Source organism: Heliangelus exortis, chromosome Z (genome assembly GCF_036169615.1).
Source record: "Heliangelus exortis chromosome Z, bHelExo1.hap1, whole genome shotgun sequence".
Classification (NCBI taxonomy): domain Eukaryota; kingdom Metazoa; phylum Chordata; class Aves; order Apodiformes; family Trochilidae; genus Heliangelus; species Heliangelus exortis.
The window spans coordinates 73,522,889-73,540,041 of NC_092454.1; the positions used below are offsets into that span (position 1 = coordinate 73,522,889).

General features: G+C 55.1%; 1 protein-coding gene across 2 annotated transcripts in view; it reads right to left on the reverse strand.

The window, feature by feature from the left end:
* The window catches only part of PAX5 (paired box 5), a 108,396-nt gene extending 91,762 nt beyond the window's left edge, over positions 1–16,634 (reverse strand). Inside the window, exons 1-6 of one of the 2 annotated variants that reach the window (XM_071731809.1) lie at positions 13,929–14,681; positions 13,647–13,725; positions 9,671–9,836; positions 5,281–5,478; positions 2,237–2,301; positions 877–1,005 (exon numbers count right to left, since the gene is read on the reverse strand). In XM_071731809.1, the coding sequence (XP_071587910.1) occupies positions 877–1,005; positions 2,237–2,301; positions 5,281–5,478; positions 9,671–9,836; positions 13,647–13,689 (601 nt within the window). In that variant the 5' untranslated portion in view covers positions 13,690–13,725; positions 13,929–14,681. Of the gene's footprint in view, positions 1–876; positions 1,006–2,236; positions 2,302–5,280; positions 5,479–9,670; positions 9,837–13,646; positions 13,726–13,928; positions 14,682–15,938 lie in introns of those variants that run through there. The other variant, XM_071731808.1, reaches the window with a different exon arrangement.
* Between the last annotated feature and the right edge of the window lie 519 nt (positions 16,635–17,153).

Genomic DNA, 17,153 nt, shown 5'->3' on the forward strand with positions numbered 1-17,153 from the left:
ACCCAGGAGTATAAACCCTGCAGCAGATCCAAGGAGCACAAGCACCCCCTGACCCCATCCCCAGTGTGCCCAGTGACACCCCCTGACCACCAAAATACCTCCTGGTGCTGGGGGCACCTCCTGAGGCTCAGCACTGCAGAAGCTCTGCTGCTCTCTCCTGACTCCCTGTGGATGGGGACCACTCTCTGGGGGTTGCAGAGACAACATGAGGATCTCTCCTTCCCTTTTCACTGGTGGGAGGGAAATGTCCCCCCGTGGGGAGCAGGGTTACACACTGCAACACAGCTCCAGTGCTTTCTGAAACCCCCAGACCAGCCTCTGCTCCTCAGGATATCAGAGTTGGAAGAATAATATGTGCAGGAAGGGACCTCTCAGGGTCACCCCATCCCAACCCCTGCAGTGTCAGGGACACCCTCATTAGATCAGGGTGCTCAGAGCCTCCTCAACCCTCACCTTGAACATCTCCAGGGATGAGGCCTCAACCACCTCCCTGGGCACCCTGTGCCAGTGTTCCACCACCCTCATGGGAGAAGAACTTTTTCCTAACATCCAGTCTAAACCTACTCTTCTCTAATTTGAAGCCATTGCCCCTCATCCTGTCACTGCAGGCCCTTGCAAACATTCCTACAGCCTCTAGGGACCTCCAGACTCAAAGAGGTCCTGGCTCTGGACACCAGGTCACACCAAAGGTCCCCAGCTGGGCTGTGACCACCAAAACCAGACCAAACCCCATAGCAGCAGATGGTGATGGGTGATGTTGGCAGTTCCACCACCCCACACACACACATTTGTCCCACCAGAAAATCCAACAATCCAGAATTCACCCCCCCCAGATGCCTCCCAGCCCCAGAAGAGCCCCAAACCCTCTCCCAGTACCTTCGTCCCGCTTGCGCTTGTTGCTGTCGGTGCCGGGGGAGGCGATGCCCAGGATCCCACTGATGGAGTAGGATGACCCAGCTGAGTCGGTGCTGACAGAGGACACCTGGGTCACAGACCCCGTGGAGGCTGCAAGACAATGCCAGGGGGTCAGCAGCAGGACAACACCCACCCGAAAGCCACCGCTACCCTCCCCAGGGCTGGGGACAGATCCCCTCCCACACGCAGGACCACCCAGCACAAGGGGTTTGGGCTTGGGGAGCTGCTGCCTCCAGACAGGGAAGACCCCCAGAGAGATGGGGGTGCCCAGGGACAACACGGGGCTGTGTATGAATTAAATCCCCTTGGTTTTGGCAGAGCCCTGGGGAAAGGGTGGTGGCTGTGTCCAGGGGTCACTGATCCCAGCTAAGAGGAGCCTGGAGATGCCACCAGGGCAGGGGACACCAGGGTGACACTGCAGGGTCCAGGGCCACCATCACCTCTATCACCCACCAGCCACGTCCGTGCTGACACATCCCTGATGTGTCCCACAGGAGGAACAAGACCTGTCTCCTCTGCTTGTTCTGGTCATGGAGGGACAGCACAGGGGGGGAGCTGAGACACAAACAGCCCCTGGGAGGGACAAGAACACCCCCAGGGACCCACCAGAGACCCTCCGAGGACCCCTACAGGGACCCTCCAGAGACTTCTAAAGACATAACACAGGGACCCTAACACAGACCCTTCCAGGGACACTCCAGTCACCCTCCCGGGGATGATCCAAGGACCCTCCATGGACCCCCTTCCAGGGACCCCTCAGTGGACCCCTCCAGAGACCCTTCCCTGGACCCCTCCTCCAGCACCACCTGCCTCAGGAGCAGCACTGCTGGGCTGCAGCTGCATTAAAGTTTGGGGAAAAGTTTTGCTACCTCTTCACTCAAGACTGCAAGTGCACAAAGAATTATGGAAGGGATGGTTGATAGATGAAAAAAAACCACATTCAAAACTACTTACTGACTAATGATGCAGAAAATGTTATGAATAAGTACCCCTTTCTTGATTTATTACTTTAATTATCTGACATTCTATAGACCCCCATTAGTGGGGGTTTTTTGGTTTAGATTTCAATTTTCTGTCTCATGGTGAAAGCTATTTATCATAATAATCAGTAAAATTCAAAACCTTTTAGCAGTATTTATAAAATTCATTTACTATGTTCAGCCCTTGGAGAATGACAAAGAAGGCGCATTAGCACGTGTGCTGAAGTGTTTTATGCAGAATTATCTGTCCATAAGAATGATTAAAAGTTCTTTAGAATATTTGTAACCTATTATGCTTTTTTTTTATTTAATATTTAAAAAAAAAAAAAAGTTTTCCTTACCTATGCTGTGACTGGAGGCTGGGACCTGCTGATTGGGTGGCTGCTGCACCTTGGTCCTTATGATCCTGAAAAGAAACACCAGCTTAGCAGCAAGCACACAGTCACAGGGGGGGTTCAGACACTATTTCTATTTTTATTTTTCATTTCAGGACACCTACATCAAGGCCTCCATCACCTTTCTGTGCAGTCACCCACTGAAAGGTGGGAGCTTTTACCCTCACCCCAGACAGCACTCGGCTGAAGGGCTTCGACACCTCTGAAAAAAAGAAACCCCTTGGCCAAATAACTATTAAAATAAAACCGTGTCAGATTAAATGCTGCTCTTAAAAGCTGAGTAACTGCATGGCTGCCGCTGGGACAGCTTCTGCTCTGATTCATAATGAAGGCAATCAGGGAAATTCTGAAGCTGCAGACACCTAGGAGGCACGCTGTGTCCTGCAGGAGAGCAGGCAGGGGGCTTGGGGAGATGCTCTGCCAAGTGCTCACCCACTGATGCACCATGAGAAAAGGGAAAGAAAAGGAAAAGAGGAAAGAAAGAAGGCATCTGAAACACCTTTTGGGGGTACAGAGTCCTGCTGGAAGGAGGCTTGCTTGTCCCAAGCCCCTCTCCTCTCCTCACCTAACAAACCTTCTCCTGTTTCTGATTTTGGGAGAGAGGAGCCTGAGCTGGGGCTGCCACGGGGATGTCCCATGGGACACTGGCTTCAAAGTCACCCCAGGAACCACCTCAAATGGGACATGGGGACAGGCAGTGGGGGCTGGCTCTGTTATTTCACCCTTCTAAGCTGCCGGGTGTCAGACACCTCTGGTGCAGGTGGACTGCCCTGGCAGAGGGTGTCCAGACCCTCCTGACACACAAATGTCTTCATCTCTAGAGGGATGGAAGGATGGAGCACTTGGAAGCAGCTGGGCAGCTCTTGGCTTATTTGAGCAAAACCAACCACAATGATTAATTAAGCCTTAATCACACAGAGTTGCTCCTGCTGCGCAAGAGTGGCCTATTATTAATATTAATTAATCTTATTAATTAATAATAATAGTTACTATTCACTCATACACAGGGGCAGCAGCTCAAATTCATCTCGAGGAAGCCCCCTTGGTCACGGGTGTGTGCCAAGCACCATCCATGCCAGGGACCCCAGCATCCCAGGGGCCCAGGCAGCCACAGCCCCCCCAGGGGACAGGCTGGGCCCCCCGGGATCCCCCTTCTGCCCCACAGCAGGACAGGACCATGCTGAGACATCTCAGGTGGGTTTGAGTCTGCAGGCAGCACCTCACCCACGAGCAAGGACATCCTGAGCTGGGGTCTGCACTGCTGGTGGGCAACATCCCCACCAGCACAGCCTGCAATGTACACTTAATTTTTAATATGAGGATAAAAATACACAGGCTGACACCTGGAGCTACAAGGGTTTAGCCTCAAAGCCCGACGTGGTTTGGTCTGGATCTTCAGGTTGTGCTCCTAGGATGGCAAAAAAAAAAACCCCTCGATGGGCTCTCCTGTTAAAAGAGATTTCACACCTTGAAGAAAAGGAAAAGATCTTTGCCACGGTCACAGGCAGGCGAGAAAGAGTGAGATTTCCAGCCAGGGAACGTGGTAGTGGATCAGTAAATGGGTTTCTGATGCAGTGGCCGTGGGCGTGTGGGCATCACCCATGTGGAAACACACGGAGAGGCAGAATATGGAAACTGGCTCAGCACACAACTGCACCATACTTAGCTGCTTTTTTTTTTCTAGATCTCTGACTGTCTTTTTGCCAAGTTTCTGGAAAACACTTGGAGCCCTACTATCCACACACAGCACTGCCCTCACAGGGAGGTCTCCAGCAGACTGATGCAGGAGCAGAGTTGCCCCTTGGCCACCCAAGGTCAGCAGGAGCAGCGTTTTCTTTCTGTTTTCCTGGTGTCCACATTTTATTTTTTTTTTAAAACCTTCTGGAAACTAAAAGCACCGTGTCCACAGGGTTTCTGGAGCCTCCATGAGACAGGAGGTCCCAGGCAGCTTCCTGACCTGCTCTTGCTCTTAAAAACACAGGAAGGTTGGACTCAGAACTGGGGCAGACACCAACAGAGCTCTGCAGACACTGGGAACTGGGAACCCACTCTGGCTCCTCTAAGGAGCAGCTCCATGAATGCAAATCAGGCTGGGATAGTCAATAACAGAACATTGCATTGATATATTTCATGTCCAGGGACACAGATGGAACTTTATGGGTAGATGCATTCAAAGAATTTGCATGAGTCGCACAAGTGAAAATCATCTCACCAGCGTGGTGAGGTCGAAGCCCAGCCTGGAGCTTCCTCCAGAGGAAAAATGGAAGGAATGTGCTTGCCAGGAGCACGGGTGTGTGTGAGGCTGCCCAAGTGCTCTCCCTTCCAAGTATTAATCCTTTATTATGCATGTGGAGGGATGGAGACATAACAGAGTGTTTCACTGTGGTTCAACACCAGCTCTACAAGTCCTTCGAGTGAGGGAAGTGAGCAAGCAGAGACTGTGCAACTGAAATGGTTTGAGAAGGTGAGAGCAAAACCCCCAGATGTGGGGCTGAGGTCCTGCTGTATTTTAAGACAAGCAATTCAAGGCCACCTAAGTGCATCCATCCAACCACGAGACAGCCAAAGCACTGGGAAGCTACTGACAGAATTCCCCTGGAGGGGTTCAGCATCCAGCGTGGTGCTGGGTCGCCTTCAGGACAACTGAGGGGGCATCGGGACACAAGTGCTTTGGGCCCCCTCCTTCTCCAGGCACCCCCCACTCACCTGTCTGTGCCATGGGGCAGCATGACCCACGCAGGCAGAACTGAGTCCTCACTGGGACCATGACCAGCAAGGACTGTGACCCAGGGGTTGGGGGAAGGAGGAAAAGAAGCAACGGCAGCAGCAGAACCTGCCCGCTCCTTGGAAATGTCCGTCCTCTGTGAGACAAGGATGTGCCCAGCCCCGAACTCATCGTGGAACCACAGGGACCTCTGCCAGCACCCAGGTCCCGCTGAGAAGGAGCCCCCAGCCCCCTTGTTGGGAGCAGCATCCCCCCGGGGCCGTACCTGTTGATGGAGCTGACGCTGGGCACCGTGTCGTTGTCACAGACGCGCTCGGCCAGGAGCCGGTCCCTGATCTCCCAGGCAAACATGGTGGGGTTTTGGCGCTTGTACTCGGCGATTTTCTCCACGACTTTGGGCGTGGCAACCTTTGGTTTGGATCCTCCGATCACTCCAGGCTTGATGCTCCCGGTTTCATAATACCTGGGGCAACAACACCCAAAAAAACAAAAGCTCAGTTTATCGTGCCGAGGCAGAGAAGGCGCCCGCAGCTCTACAGAGAACACCGTTCCCAGGTAGCCAAACCCCAGCGAAATCCTGAGATACATCTTCACTTCACATACACATTTTCTGCCCTTGTAGTGCTTTATCACCTAACAGATTAACTTATAGTAATTGGAACTGGGCCTTGGGATACGATGTATATTTTTTCTGTTACAGCAAGACAAAAGAAACAATGCAAGATTAAAGGGCAAGCCGAAATCCAAAATTAACTGAAAATGCATGTTATTAATCAGTGGCACCGGCAATAATAGAAACAAATCACAGCAAAGACCACTTTTTGCAGTGGCCTCTTTTGTAGTAAATTACTGTTTCCACAGAAATTCTCTGTCATTAATATCTACGGCCTGTTATGGTTTCACAGGGTAATGAAGGCCAGGGATTGTATTTTATTTGCATCTCTGGTGTAAATATGCTGGCATATCCTTTTTTCCATGTCACAGATCTGAGATGTATATGATGTCTTCAATAGTATCTTTCATAATGATTTATTTCAGCATCATGTTTTTAGCAGTTTCAATCAGGAATTTCAAGGAAAAGGGAGCTGCCCATGCTGTGGAGGGGTCCAACCGAGGTGGGGGGTGATTTCTGTGCTTGGTCCCATGTCCCCTGCGTGGGGACAGCACCGTGACCCACACCAGCAGCTCTGCTGGTGCCAGGCTGGGAGAGGTGGAAGGGTGGGTCCCAAACCCACAGACACCCCCCGTGTTTCTTCACGTGTAAATCACACCAGAGCCACTGCCGTTTGCAGTGTTGGGATAACACATCCCAGCTGACACCCTGAGCCCCACAAGTCTCTCCTTATCAATAAACAAAGCCTTGAACACTCCACTAAGAGCACACGTCCTGTCTTCTGTTTGGTGAAACAGAACACCCAGAGACCCAGAATGAGCCCACGCTCCTCTGTCAGGGAGCGCAGTTCGCAGACCCTCTCCTGGCCATGCACTTCTTTCTGTCTTGAGAATTTTCTGATGAACAGGTGAAAAATCTGGCCTGGCACATCCCTTCCCACAAAACAGAGCCTTTCAACCAGATGCCCACACAGCTGCACACTCAGACGTGTCCACTCACTGCCCTGTGCCTGTTTTCTAGCAAGAAGCTCAGAAAAGACTCCCAAAGCAAGAAGACCACTTATTAATATATTTTCTCTGCAGCTACTTGACATACCCATTATATGAAAAAAAAGAAAAAAAAAATTTTTTTTTTTTTAATTATTCCCCATTCTTTCTATGGTGAGCAGAGCACAAGCTGCTCAGCCAAAGCCTGTCTCTCTACAGCATGCAATGACCTCCATCAAATTCCTGCCAGGCTACCAGTTTTCCCTCTTTCTGGGAGAGCTCTGCATGCAGGGGCTGAAATTCCCTTCTGACACCGTGCTGCCTGTGCAGCTTTTCAGATATTCTGGGTTCAGACGTGGACCCAGATCTCCTGCCGCCAGGAGCCGCTCCGGCGATGCCCGTAACGGGGAGAGCCAAGTACCAGGGATGGACTCACCCTCCTGGTGTCCCTGGCAGCAAGCGTCAAGTCCTCCCGTGCTCCCCGAGGACATGACAAAATTATGGAAAACTCAGACCAAAAAAGTCCCAAGCCCTTGCACCCCTGTCCCCAAGCCCAAGAGAGGCTGCTGGTACCTCCCCTGCACAGGGGGTGCAGAGGAAGCAATGCAATGCCATTAATGCCACCTGAAACAAACCCACAGTTCCCTTCACTCCAGTCAAAATCACACATCTCAACAAACATTCCTGAGCATTTCTCTCCAGCAGCGCCCAGCAGCCGAGGAAGTCAGGGCCATGCAAGCCAGGAGGTGTTTCCCCACCCTTGGCAGAGCTGTGATGGCAAAGGCACCACATGGGGGACAAACCCCCAGACCCTCCAGGCAGCAGGACCCACACTCCCACCCCACCACCCCCAGCCCTGCCAAGGCATGGAAAGGGCTGTCCTGGCACGGGGGGGGCAGGATTGGGCCCAGACCCCCCCTGTGGGCAGTGGCAGGGGATGTCTCCACTACCACCTCCCTTCTCTGGTGGACCCAGTGGCAGCTCAGGGGATGCAGAGCATGGGCATCCCTGCTCCAGGCTCCATTTTAAAGGCAAGGATGTCTGCAGTCGGCTTCATTTCATGCACATCAGGTCCAGGCCTCCCCCTCCCAGCAAGGTGCCAGTGCAGGTGGGGAGTGGGCACCCCTGCAGTAGCCTCCTCTGAGGGCCAGCAGCTTCCCTTCACCCAGCAACTGCTGCTGCCCTGCCCCAGCGTGGTTTTTAAGGCTGTATGGAGGGCTGGAAAATTCTGACCATAAAATTCCAAATGTAAGGGTTAATCATCAGGATTCACGTTTTTCACACACATGAAAACACAGACAGACACATGCAGAGCTGCAATTACAGTGACATTTTACCCACTGTAATTATTAGTTATGAAAATAACGAGCTATGAAATTCCAATTTATTGTTGACAACTTTAATGGCAAAGCTCTGGAGCCTCCCTCCTTAGCTCTGCCCTACAGCAAACGTGTCTAACAGCAAAATCTACTCCAGCTATCCGAAGTACAAGCCACCGGGCACCTGCCTGGCTGGTAAACAAACTGCCCCGTCCCTAACTGAAGGTTGGTCCTGGTGGGAACTGGTGCCAAGGCTCCTGCAGCCAGAGCCACCACAAGCCCCACCACGCCAACCCCAGTCCCACAGACCCCGCCGGGATGGGGAAAAACCCACGGGAAGTTTCCCACTCCCAAAGAGTAAAACCATCAGAATCCTCAAACCCACGGAGAAAGAAAGAGAGCGGCTGGCACGGGGGAAACAACTCCCCCTGCAACCAGGGCACGGGGAGACAAATCCGGGAGGCTGAGCAGGAGCTGGGCGGGGTGGGGGTCAGCTGGGGAGGGGGCTGCTGAGGAGGGGGCGTCGGGAAACGGGAGCCAGGAGCTGCAGGGCCAGCAGCATTTCACCCTGCCGAGTCAGAGCTCTAACTCGCAGCCCTTAAATGGCCATTGAGAGATCGCGATTGCTGCTAATCCAAGCAGATCCCCCGCCCGGCACTACAAAAGGAATTGCCCTGACAGCCTGCGCGGCTATGCTGCCGCCACGAAAGCAAATTGGTTAAAAAGAAATAATATTATAAAAATAAAATAACAAATAAGAATTGAAAAGAGAAGAAAAAAAGAAGAAAAAAAAAAAAAAAAAAAAAAAAAAAAGAAAAAATTAACAATTAAGTTAACTGCCGAAGTTTAACAAATAGCTGAAGAATTAACTTTCCAGGTTACAACGGAAAACGTATTCTTACAAAAAAAAAAAAAAAAAAAAAAAAGTTTTTTCTAATATAAGCTGCCCAAGTACCTCAGACTACTTGAAGTCCAAAACCATTTGAATAACATAATCTGCACAAATTTGGTTCAGTTTGGTCAGAAGAGGCAAAGGAGGAAGGACGGTATATGTGAACCTACTTCAAATTTTAAAATGAAATCAGGAAATTACACGAGTTTAGACTTTATTTTCCTGTTGCCACAGAGGTTTGAGCAGCTGCAGCCTGAACAGAGAGCTGCTCCCAAAACAGCCAAAATTAGGATGGTTTAATAGTTACCTCCGGTATTCTGTACTCTCACTAAGAATGTATTCCAGCACAGGAGTAGAAAAAAGACTGCAGAGCAGCCTGAGCGACTGAACGCACAGCAACGCTGACACAACATGCAGTGATGTTGATGTTAAAAGGCAGTCTTCTAAGAAACCAAAAGAGTAACTTCCACAACTTCTATTTTTTTTCCCCATTTCCCTGAAGCTGACCCCCAGATTTTTCGACTGTTCCAGGACAGAAAGGCACATTATACGCAACAAACACACCCCACGTGGGATTTGGTGTTAGAATCACCCATGGAAAACTGTAAAAGAGGCAAACCAGACCCACAAATAGTGGCACTTTTTTTTTTTTTTTTCCCTGCATCAGGCAGATGAAACCACGAGTGATCGGGAAGCCCCGTTCCTCACTGATTCTCTGAGGCTTCCTCTACTCTCAATTTGTTCCCAGTTTTCAATGAAGGGACCGGCACTGACAATTTTCTCTCGACGGACACAGAAGGTTTCACTGTCGCGCGTGTCTGTGTGTGTGTGTCCCCTCCCTTTACCTGCCAAGTATTTTGCTGACGCAGCCGTGGCTGACGCGGAGCTGCCGGGAGATGTCACAGGGCCGGACCCCTTGGTGGGCGAGCTCCACGATCCTTTGGCGAACAACATCGGGGAGGGGGCGGCCGTTCACAAAAACACCCCCCAGCTGATTCACGCCTCCATGTCCTGAAACACACAGGGGAGGGGCAGAAAGGCAGGAGAAGAACAGCAGTGTGAGAGTTTTGGACATTTCCACTGGGCAGAATCCCCCCAGCCCAGCCCAGCCCAGCGCTCCTTGGTGCGGGGCATCCCCTGCCCAGCACCGCCCCAGCCTCCGGATGCTTTTCCCCGCAGCAGGGAGGCGGGTGCAGCCCCGCTGGCGCGATGCTTCTCGCCGGGGGAAAAGACCCTCCTGCAGGGAGGCAGATCCAGCCCCCGTGCCTGGGAAACGGGCAGGGGAAAACAGGCAGCAGTACCCAGCTGCCGGACGTGGGCCACTCTCCTCCCCAGGACGGTGGCCACAGCCTCCCGACTGCAAGCCCCCTGGAGCTGAGCCGTGGAGAAGAGGCTCTGCCCGGGAACCCACCCTCCCCCCGTGCCCCCCGAAAACAAGGCTGGGTGATGCCCAAGCACAGAGCGGGGTGCCCCAGCGTGAAACACGCGGTTTTATTTTCCAAATGCCTTAATGAAGAGCAACAAAAAACAGCAGAGAGAAATATTTGTGCTTTTATAATTTCCAGCAGCCTTGGCACAGATTATGGTCCCACAAATGAAACATGAACACTCAGACAAGCCCAGTATTATCCATTTTCTAGCCGCTTTGCACTGTTCACCTTTAGCAAGGTGAATCATGTGTCTGGTGGGAAACGGGACCCACATTAGCAGCGAAACTCTGAAGAACATGAACATGTAATAACGCCAAGTGATGAAATTAAATGCAACCTCGTGTTGTTAATCACCCAAACTACAGAGCAGTGCAGACGCTAAAAAACATGCAATAGGGGCAGTACGAATGTCAGTTCTGGAAGGAAAATGATACAAAAAAAATCTCCCTATTTGCACGGGGCTTGAACAGTACCAAACGAACTGGCAAGCGCAATGCCTCAGTATTAAAGGTTTTAAAAAAAAAATAATTATATAGAACTAATAGAACCATTTCTATTTAAATCTGGTCATTTCACCATTGGTAAACTGCTGTCAAACTTTGAAAACACCTTCTAAAACTGTCAGGGCAGATAATGAATCCAGATGAAATACGTGGCTGCTGCAGCCCGTGCCAGCATCCCCATGTCGGCAGCACGGCCCGAGGAGCAGAGCGGGGCCACCCCTAACAGACCCCGGCCTGAGGGGTCCTCCAGACACTCTCAGAAGTGCCAGGCCAGAGGGGGGACCCGCAGCCACCGTGGGGACACGAGAGGGATGAAAGATGGGAGGCTGCGTGCAAGGAAAGCGCGGGGTGACGGCTGTCAGCAGCAACGATGGCAAAAAAATGAGACGGGAGTGTAAGGTGAGGGGGAAAGAGTGTGGTGAGAGGGAAGAGGGAAGGGGAAAGGGAAAAGGAAAGGAAAGGGGAAAGGACAGGAGAAAGGGAAAGGGAAAAGGAACAGGGAAGAGAGGAAAGGAGAGGAGAGGAGAAGAGAGGAGAGGAGAGGAGAGGAGAGGAAAAAGGAAAAGAAAGAGAAAGGGAAAGGGAAAGGGAAAGGGAAAGGAAAAGGAAAAGGAAAAGGAAAAGGAAAAGGAAAAGGAAAAGGAAAAGGAAAAGGAAAAGGAAAAAGGAAAGAAAATAGAAAAGAAAAGACAGAAAGAAACATTGAGACTCGCGTTTCCTCAGGCCGATGCTGCCCGGGTCCGGGGCCTGCCCAGGCCGAGCGCACCGACCCCGCCGGGGGAACAAAGGCCGGGGCCGCCACCGTCCCTCCCGCCGCTCCGGGAACCCATCCCCAAACCCGCCACCGCCCTGCCCACCCCGGGCTCTTCTCCGTGGTCTGCCGCTCCCGGGACGGCTGCGGGCGCCCCGTCGGGCCGGGGGACTGCGAGGGGACACCGGGCTCTGTTCCCGCTGCGGAGCTGACTAAAACGGGCCGGCTGCTGCTCCGCTACCCCCTCGACAGCTCGGAGACCCTCACAGGGAGTGGGGACGAGGCGAGGATCGGGGGCACCTGCGGGTGGAGGAAGGCTCGGAGAGGTCGGCTGCAGGGAGGCCGGGCCAGCAGAAGACGAGCCTTCCGCGGGGGTCCGATCCACCCCCTGCCCGCCTCGCTGCCCCCCGGGGCCGGGGACCGCTTTGTCCCGGCGGGTCAGGGACCCGACAGAGCCCGTGCCCGTGCCAGAAAGGGCTGAGCCTCGGTTCGGGACCTCCCTGGCCTCCGCTTCCCGGCTGAGCCCTCGGCCCCGCGCCCCCGCGCCCCCGGCTCTCCGTCCCCCGCCTGACAAGGAGGACCGCGTGTCCGTGTCCTCGTCCCAACCCCCGGGGCGAACAGCGGGTCCGGGGGTCGTTCGGTGGCGAATAACGCCGGGGGCTCCCCCGCCGCGGCCAGCGCCAGAGCGAAGTGACCAGCGTTTTGGTTTTCTGTTTTGGGGTTGTGAGGTTTTTTTGTCTTTGTTTTGATTTTGTTTTGTTTGGTGTTTTGTGTTGGTTTGTTTGTTTGTTTGTTTGCTTTGGCTTGGTTTTGTGGGGTTTTTTTCCTTCTGTTTTACTCTAAATTCCTGCGGCAGGTCTGGGTTTCGTAGGACGAGGAGCCGCTGAAACCCACCTCTGCTGCTCCCGCCCGGGGCGCGCAGCCCCCCGCGGGGGTTCCATCCCCGTGGGCCCGGGGCAGGGGAAGGGACTTTGGGAGCGGCGGGGGTCGGCTGCCCCACACACCTCCACCGGGAAGTTTTCCTTCGAAAAAACCCGGCGTTTTGGGTCAATGCCGAGAGAGAAATTAACGCGGGTTGAAAACGCGGCGTTGTCGCGGGGTCTGTGTGTGCATAAGGGGCGGTGGGGGTGTTCCGCTTTCAGGGGGGCGGCAGAAGCTCTGCCCCCGACTGCTGCCCCCGCCCCGGACACCCCTGGCATAAAGAACGAGAGACGAAGGGGCAGAGGGAGAGGGGTGGGGATTGGGCAGAGCTGGGCACGCAGCCCCAGCGCCGGACGGGTTATTCTGCAAACAAATTTCTTTTTTAGCTTTAAAAAGGGTTGCGGGTGGACCAGGAAATGAGATTAGTTCTACCTTAAATTTCCTCGCAAATCTCTCGCAGTAATGCAGCGTTTAACTCACCGTGAGAGAAGATGTCATTTCACATAACACTGTGCTAATGGATAAGTCTTCCCCGACCTCTCAAGCACAACAAATCCCAGGCAAGCCCATCGCGCACGACCTGTTAACCAGTTCTTGCTGCCCGCCGCGGAGCTGCCCGAGCAATCGTTACGCTTTTCTTCGGATGGTTGAAAAAAGAAAAACAAGCCCCCACAAGAAAAAAAAAAAATATTCCAGCCGCGCTCCGTGCCTTTCCAATTTTAATTTTTTTTTTCTTTTTTTTGTCTGTTTGTTTGAGGTTTTTGTTGATTTTGTTTAACGAGTATCAAAATCTTGAAATAGAGTGAAAATGTATCAAAGCAAACTTTTCAGTTCGTCGGAAATACCGGGCGGATGTTTTTCTAAAGAATTGAATTAAGGAAAAACACGAACAAACAAACAAAAAAAATCCAGATACCTATCCATAATCACGCATGCATATACGCAGATATTTACACACACGGAGTTCGGCGTGTGTAGATATCGATGTGTACATTTAAACACAGGACTACATCGCCTTTTACTCCACGGGAAGATCAGCCCCGCAGCATCCCCGTCCGTTAGCCGGCAAAACCGTCCCCGCGGTGCCACCCCCCTTCCCGAGGGTCCCGGGCAATCTGTCCGGAGTCCCCCGGAGTCCCGGGGGCCGGCGGGAAGGTGGGGGAGCCCCGTCCGCGATCGCACCGTGTCAGAGAAGTTGAACTGGCAGCCTACTTACTATGCATTGCTGCAAACGGGTCGTGCTTACAGTGTATTTCCATCGGAGCGGTCCGGGCCGCGGCGGCCTCGCCGAGCACCTTCTCGATTCGCCGCCGGGGTTGGGGGGCGGGGGAGAAACGGGGGCCAAGGAAACAGCCGGACACCGACCAAAAAAAAAAAAAAAAAAAAAAAAAAAAGCCCAAAACAAAATAAAAAATAATAATTTTTTAAAAATTAAAAAGCAAAAAAAGGAAAAAAAGGGGGAAAAAAATCCAAAAAAACCCCACCAAAAAAACCCCACCAAAAAAACACAAAAAAACCACCACCAAACCGCGAAAAGTCCCGAGGCGAGCGGGGTGTCGGTATCCGACAGCGCCTGCCGAGCGCGGCTCCCCGCGCCGCTCGCAGCCTCCGGTGGTTCCGTCGGGGGGTCTCGGAGCGGCCGCCCCGCGCTGCGCCTCCACCCCCGGCCGCTCCCCGGTCGGCGGCACTCGCTCCCCGGGCCTCGTCGTCGGCGCTGGGCGGGGGTTTCGGTCCGTCGGCCCCGGCGCTCCCCGCCCGACGGCTCTTTGTGCTGCCGGCGGCTGCGCGGCGGCAGCGGCGGCCGGGGCGGGGGGCGGGCGCCCCGTCCGCGGGGCTCGGTCCCGGGGCGGCGGTGGGCTCCGCCCGTGCCGCCCCCCAGCCGCGGCAGCCGGGCGGGGCGGCGGTGGGAGAGGGGAGCGGCGGGGGAAGGTGTGCGGAAGGGCGGGGAAGCGGGGAGGGGGGGGGGGGGGTTGGCAAAAAGAAGGGGGGCTTGGGGGGGGGGGATGGGTTATCCTCGCCTCGCCACGGGTCGCCCCGTCAGCGTTCGCCGTCCGATCCGGGTCGCCGTTCGCCCATCGCCCCCCTAAGCCGGGCCGAGGGGCTGGGGCCGCCGCAGCCCCCTCCCCACCCGCCTGGCTCGGGCGGTGAGCCCGGCTCGCTGCCGGCCCCGCGGCGGGCGGCGGGGGGTTGTGGCGGGCGGCGGGGGCGGGACGGGGCGGGGTCCCGAGAGCAGTGGACGCCCCCGGGACCCCCGGACAGAACCCCCCCTCACCTCCCCTCCCCTCCCCTCCCCTCCCTTCCTCTCCCCTCCCTAAAGCCGCCCCCTCCCCACTCACTGCCTCGGGGGGGGCGGAGCTTCAGCACCGCGCGGCTGGACAGCGGCGGGGAAAGGGGGCGGGGATTGCGCCTGTCACTCAAAGACCTTCGACCAATCGCAAAAGTTAACTCGACGGGTGGCGACGATGCCAATTGGACAGCGGAGGGCCAATCAGGGGGAAGGGGCGGGGACAAGGGGACTCACCCCGGGTTGGGGGGGTCCGACGGGGCGGGGACGGACCCTGGAGGGATCCGGGGGGGGGGGTTGCCGGGTGACCAGTGGGCTACCCAGCAGCGCCCCCCGGAGCCCCCCGAGGTCGTTGGACCCGTCCTGGTGCCATTAGGCCCCCCCGACGGCACCCGGCTCCGTAATGCGGGCCCACCGCCCCCGGGTGTGAGCCCCCCGCCCCGCTATGCCTTTGTGGGGCCTGGGGGGCGGCAGTGCTGGGCTGAGACCCCCTCTGGACGCCGGTGGGGGTCGGGTGAGCGCGGGACGAGTTTTCGTTGAAGGCGAAACTCTCCCAAAACGAGGGGTCGGGATTAGGGGCGACGGGGACAGGAACGGTGGGGGGGCTCCCGCCATGCCGGGGCATGGGCAGTGCGGGGTGTTCCCTGCATCGTTTCGGAACCAGGGGTCGTCGGGCATGAGGGAGACCTCATGGGGGAAAGGAATACGGGAGAGGTGCCCGGTGCCGTGGAGAGGGTCGGCAGTCTTCCTTGCCTTCACCCCCCCACTAACCCAGACGGTGAAGCCCCCCGGCCCGACACCCCGCAGGGATGCGGGAGCCTCCGCTGCCCGTCCTGCCCTCCCGCCGCCCCCGGCCCCTCCGCCCCCACTGCCAGCCATAAAAATGCTTTTATCGATTAAACGATTATTCAGGCGATTTAACTAATAAAAGGTCCCATCGATCGCTTCGGAATTGCATTCCGACACCTTGCCCGCCACCGCGACCGACACCGGCCCCACGGACACGGTCCCCGAGGGGGCTGCCTAGACCCCCCAGCCCACCCGTCGAACCGAGCCCGAGCCTCTGCGCCGAGAGACAAGTCGGGCGGGACGACTCGGTGGGACACGGGGGTCTCACGGCCACCGTAGGCCCCTCGGGAGCCGGCATCACAACCCGAACCGGCCCGGTCCACGCATGACCGACCGCAGCGGGAGGTCTCGGCGAACCCCAGCCCCAAGTCCCACCTGTGCGGCCGGCCCGGGGGGTCGCGTAGGTTTTCTCCAACTCCATCCGGCTGTTCAGAACTCGGGGAACGGACAGAGAGGAAAGTTTCCACGGCGGTTTGTTATCTCCTTCCTTTTCGCCCTTTTTTCTTCTTTTCTTGTTTTTTTTCCTTCTCGTCTCTCGTAGTCTCGTAGTATCTTTTCTTCTCTCTCCTTTTTTTTCTTCTTTTTTCTCTCTTCTATTTTTCTTCTTTTTTCTTTCCACTCCTACCTTTTTTTTTATTTTTATTTTTCCTTTTATTTTATTCTTTTTCTTGTTTTCGTTTTATTTTCTCTTTTTTTTCCTGTCTTTTATTTTCTTCCTTTTTTTTTTTCCTTTTTTTTTTTGAGGGGCTCTCTCAGGTTGGAATAATTCAACTCTTCCGCTCCCCGCCGAGCTTTTGCAGCTGATCACTGAGCTGAAACTAAACGTTTTAGGTGGAAAAAAAGCCTCTGAAGGAACCGTGAAATGATTAAGAAACTAAAGAGCTCCTCGCCATGTGAGATCATGTCCTGTTCTCTAAAACATCACAAGATGTCCCCAGACGCAGCCAAAACCCAAGAAAACTCTGACATCTGTTGTAGAAGGAATCAAAGTTTTGCTCGCAACCAGCCGCCCCCCGAGCGCTCCGCGGCGGCACCGGCAGCACCGGCGGCAGCACCGGCACCGGCACCGCCCGCTCCGCCTCCCGCAGCCCCAGCCCCTCAACAACTTCTTTTCAGCAGAACCGACTTCCCCTTCCTTCCCCTCCCCGGCCCAGGGGGTGAGGCTGCAGCCCCAGGGACGCTTTCACCGCCGGGACGGGGCCCTGCCCGCCTGCCTGTTGGGGGGCGGCAGAGAGACCCCCGAACCTCACACACACACCCCCCGGCTCAACCCTTCACCCGTCTTCTGGATTCGGGGCCCAGGGTGCAGGGGCGAGCGGCCCGGAGGAGGGCTGGGGGCTGGGCTGGTCGTTGCGGGCTCGGGGGGGTTCCTCTCGGTCTCCCCCCGCACCTCCCGGTGTCACGACGGCCTCCCCCCCGTACCGACCCCCGGCTGCAGACCCCCGGCCTCGCCCTGCAGGCCTCGGCGTAGGGATGAGGACGGCCAGAGGGGAGGGGGCGAGCTCACGAGGCCTCCATCGATCCAAGATTTTTTTGTTTCTCAGCAAAGGCGACACGGGGAAAAAAAATAATAGTAAAAAATAAATTAAA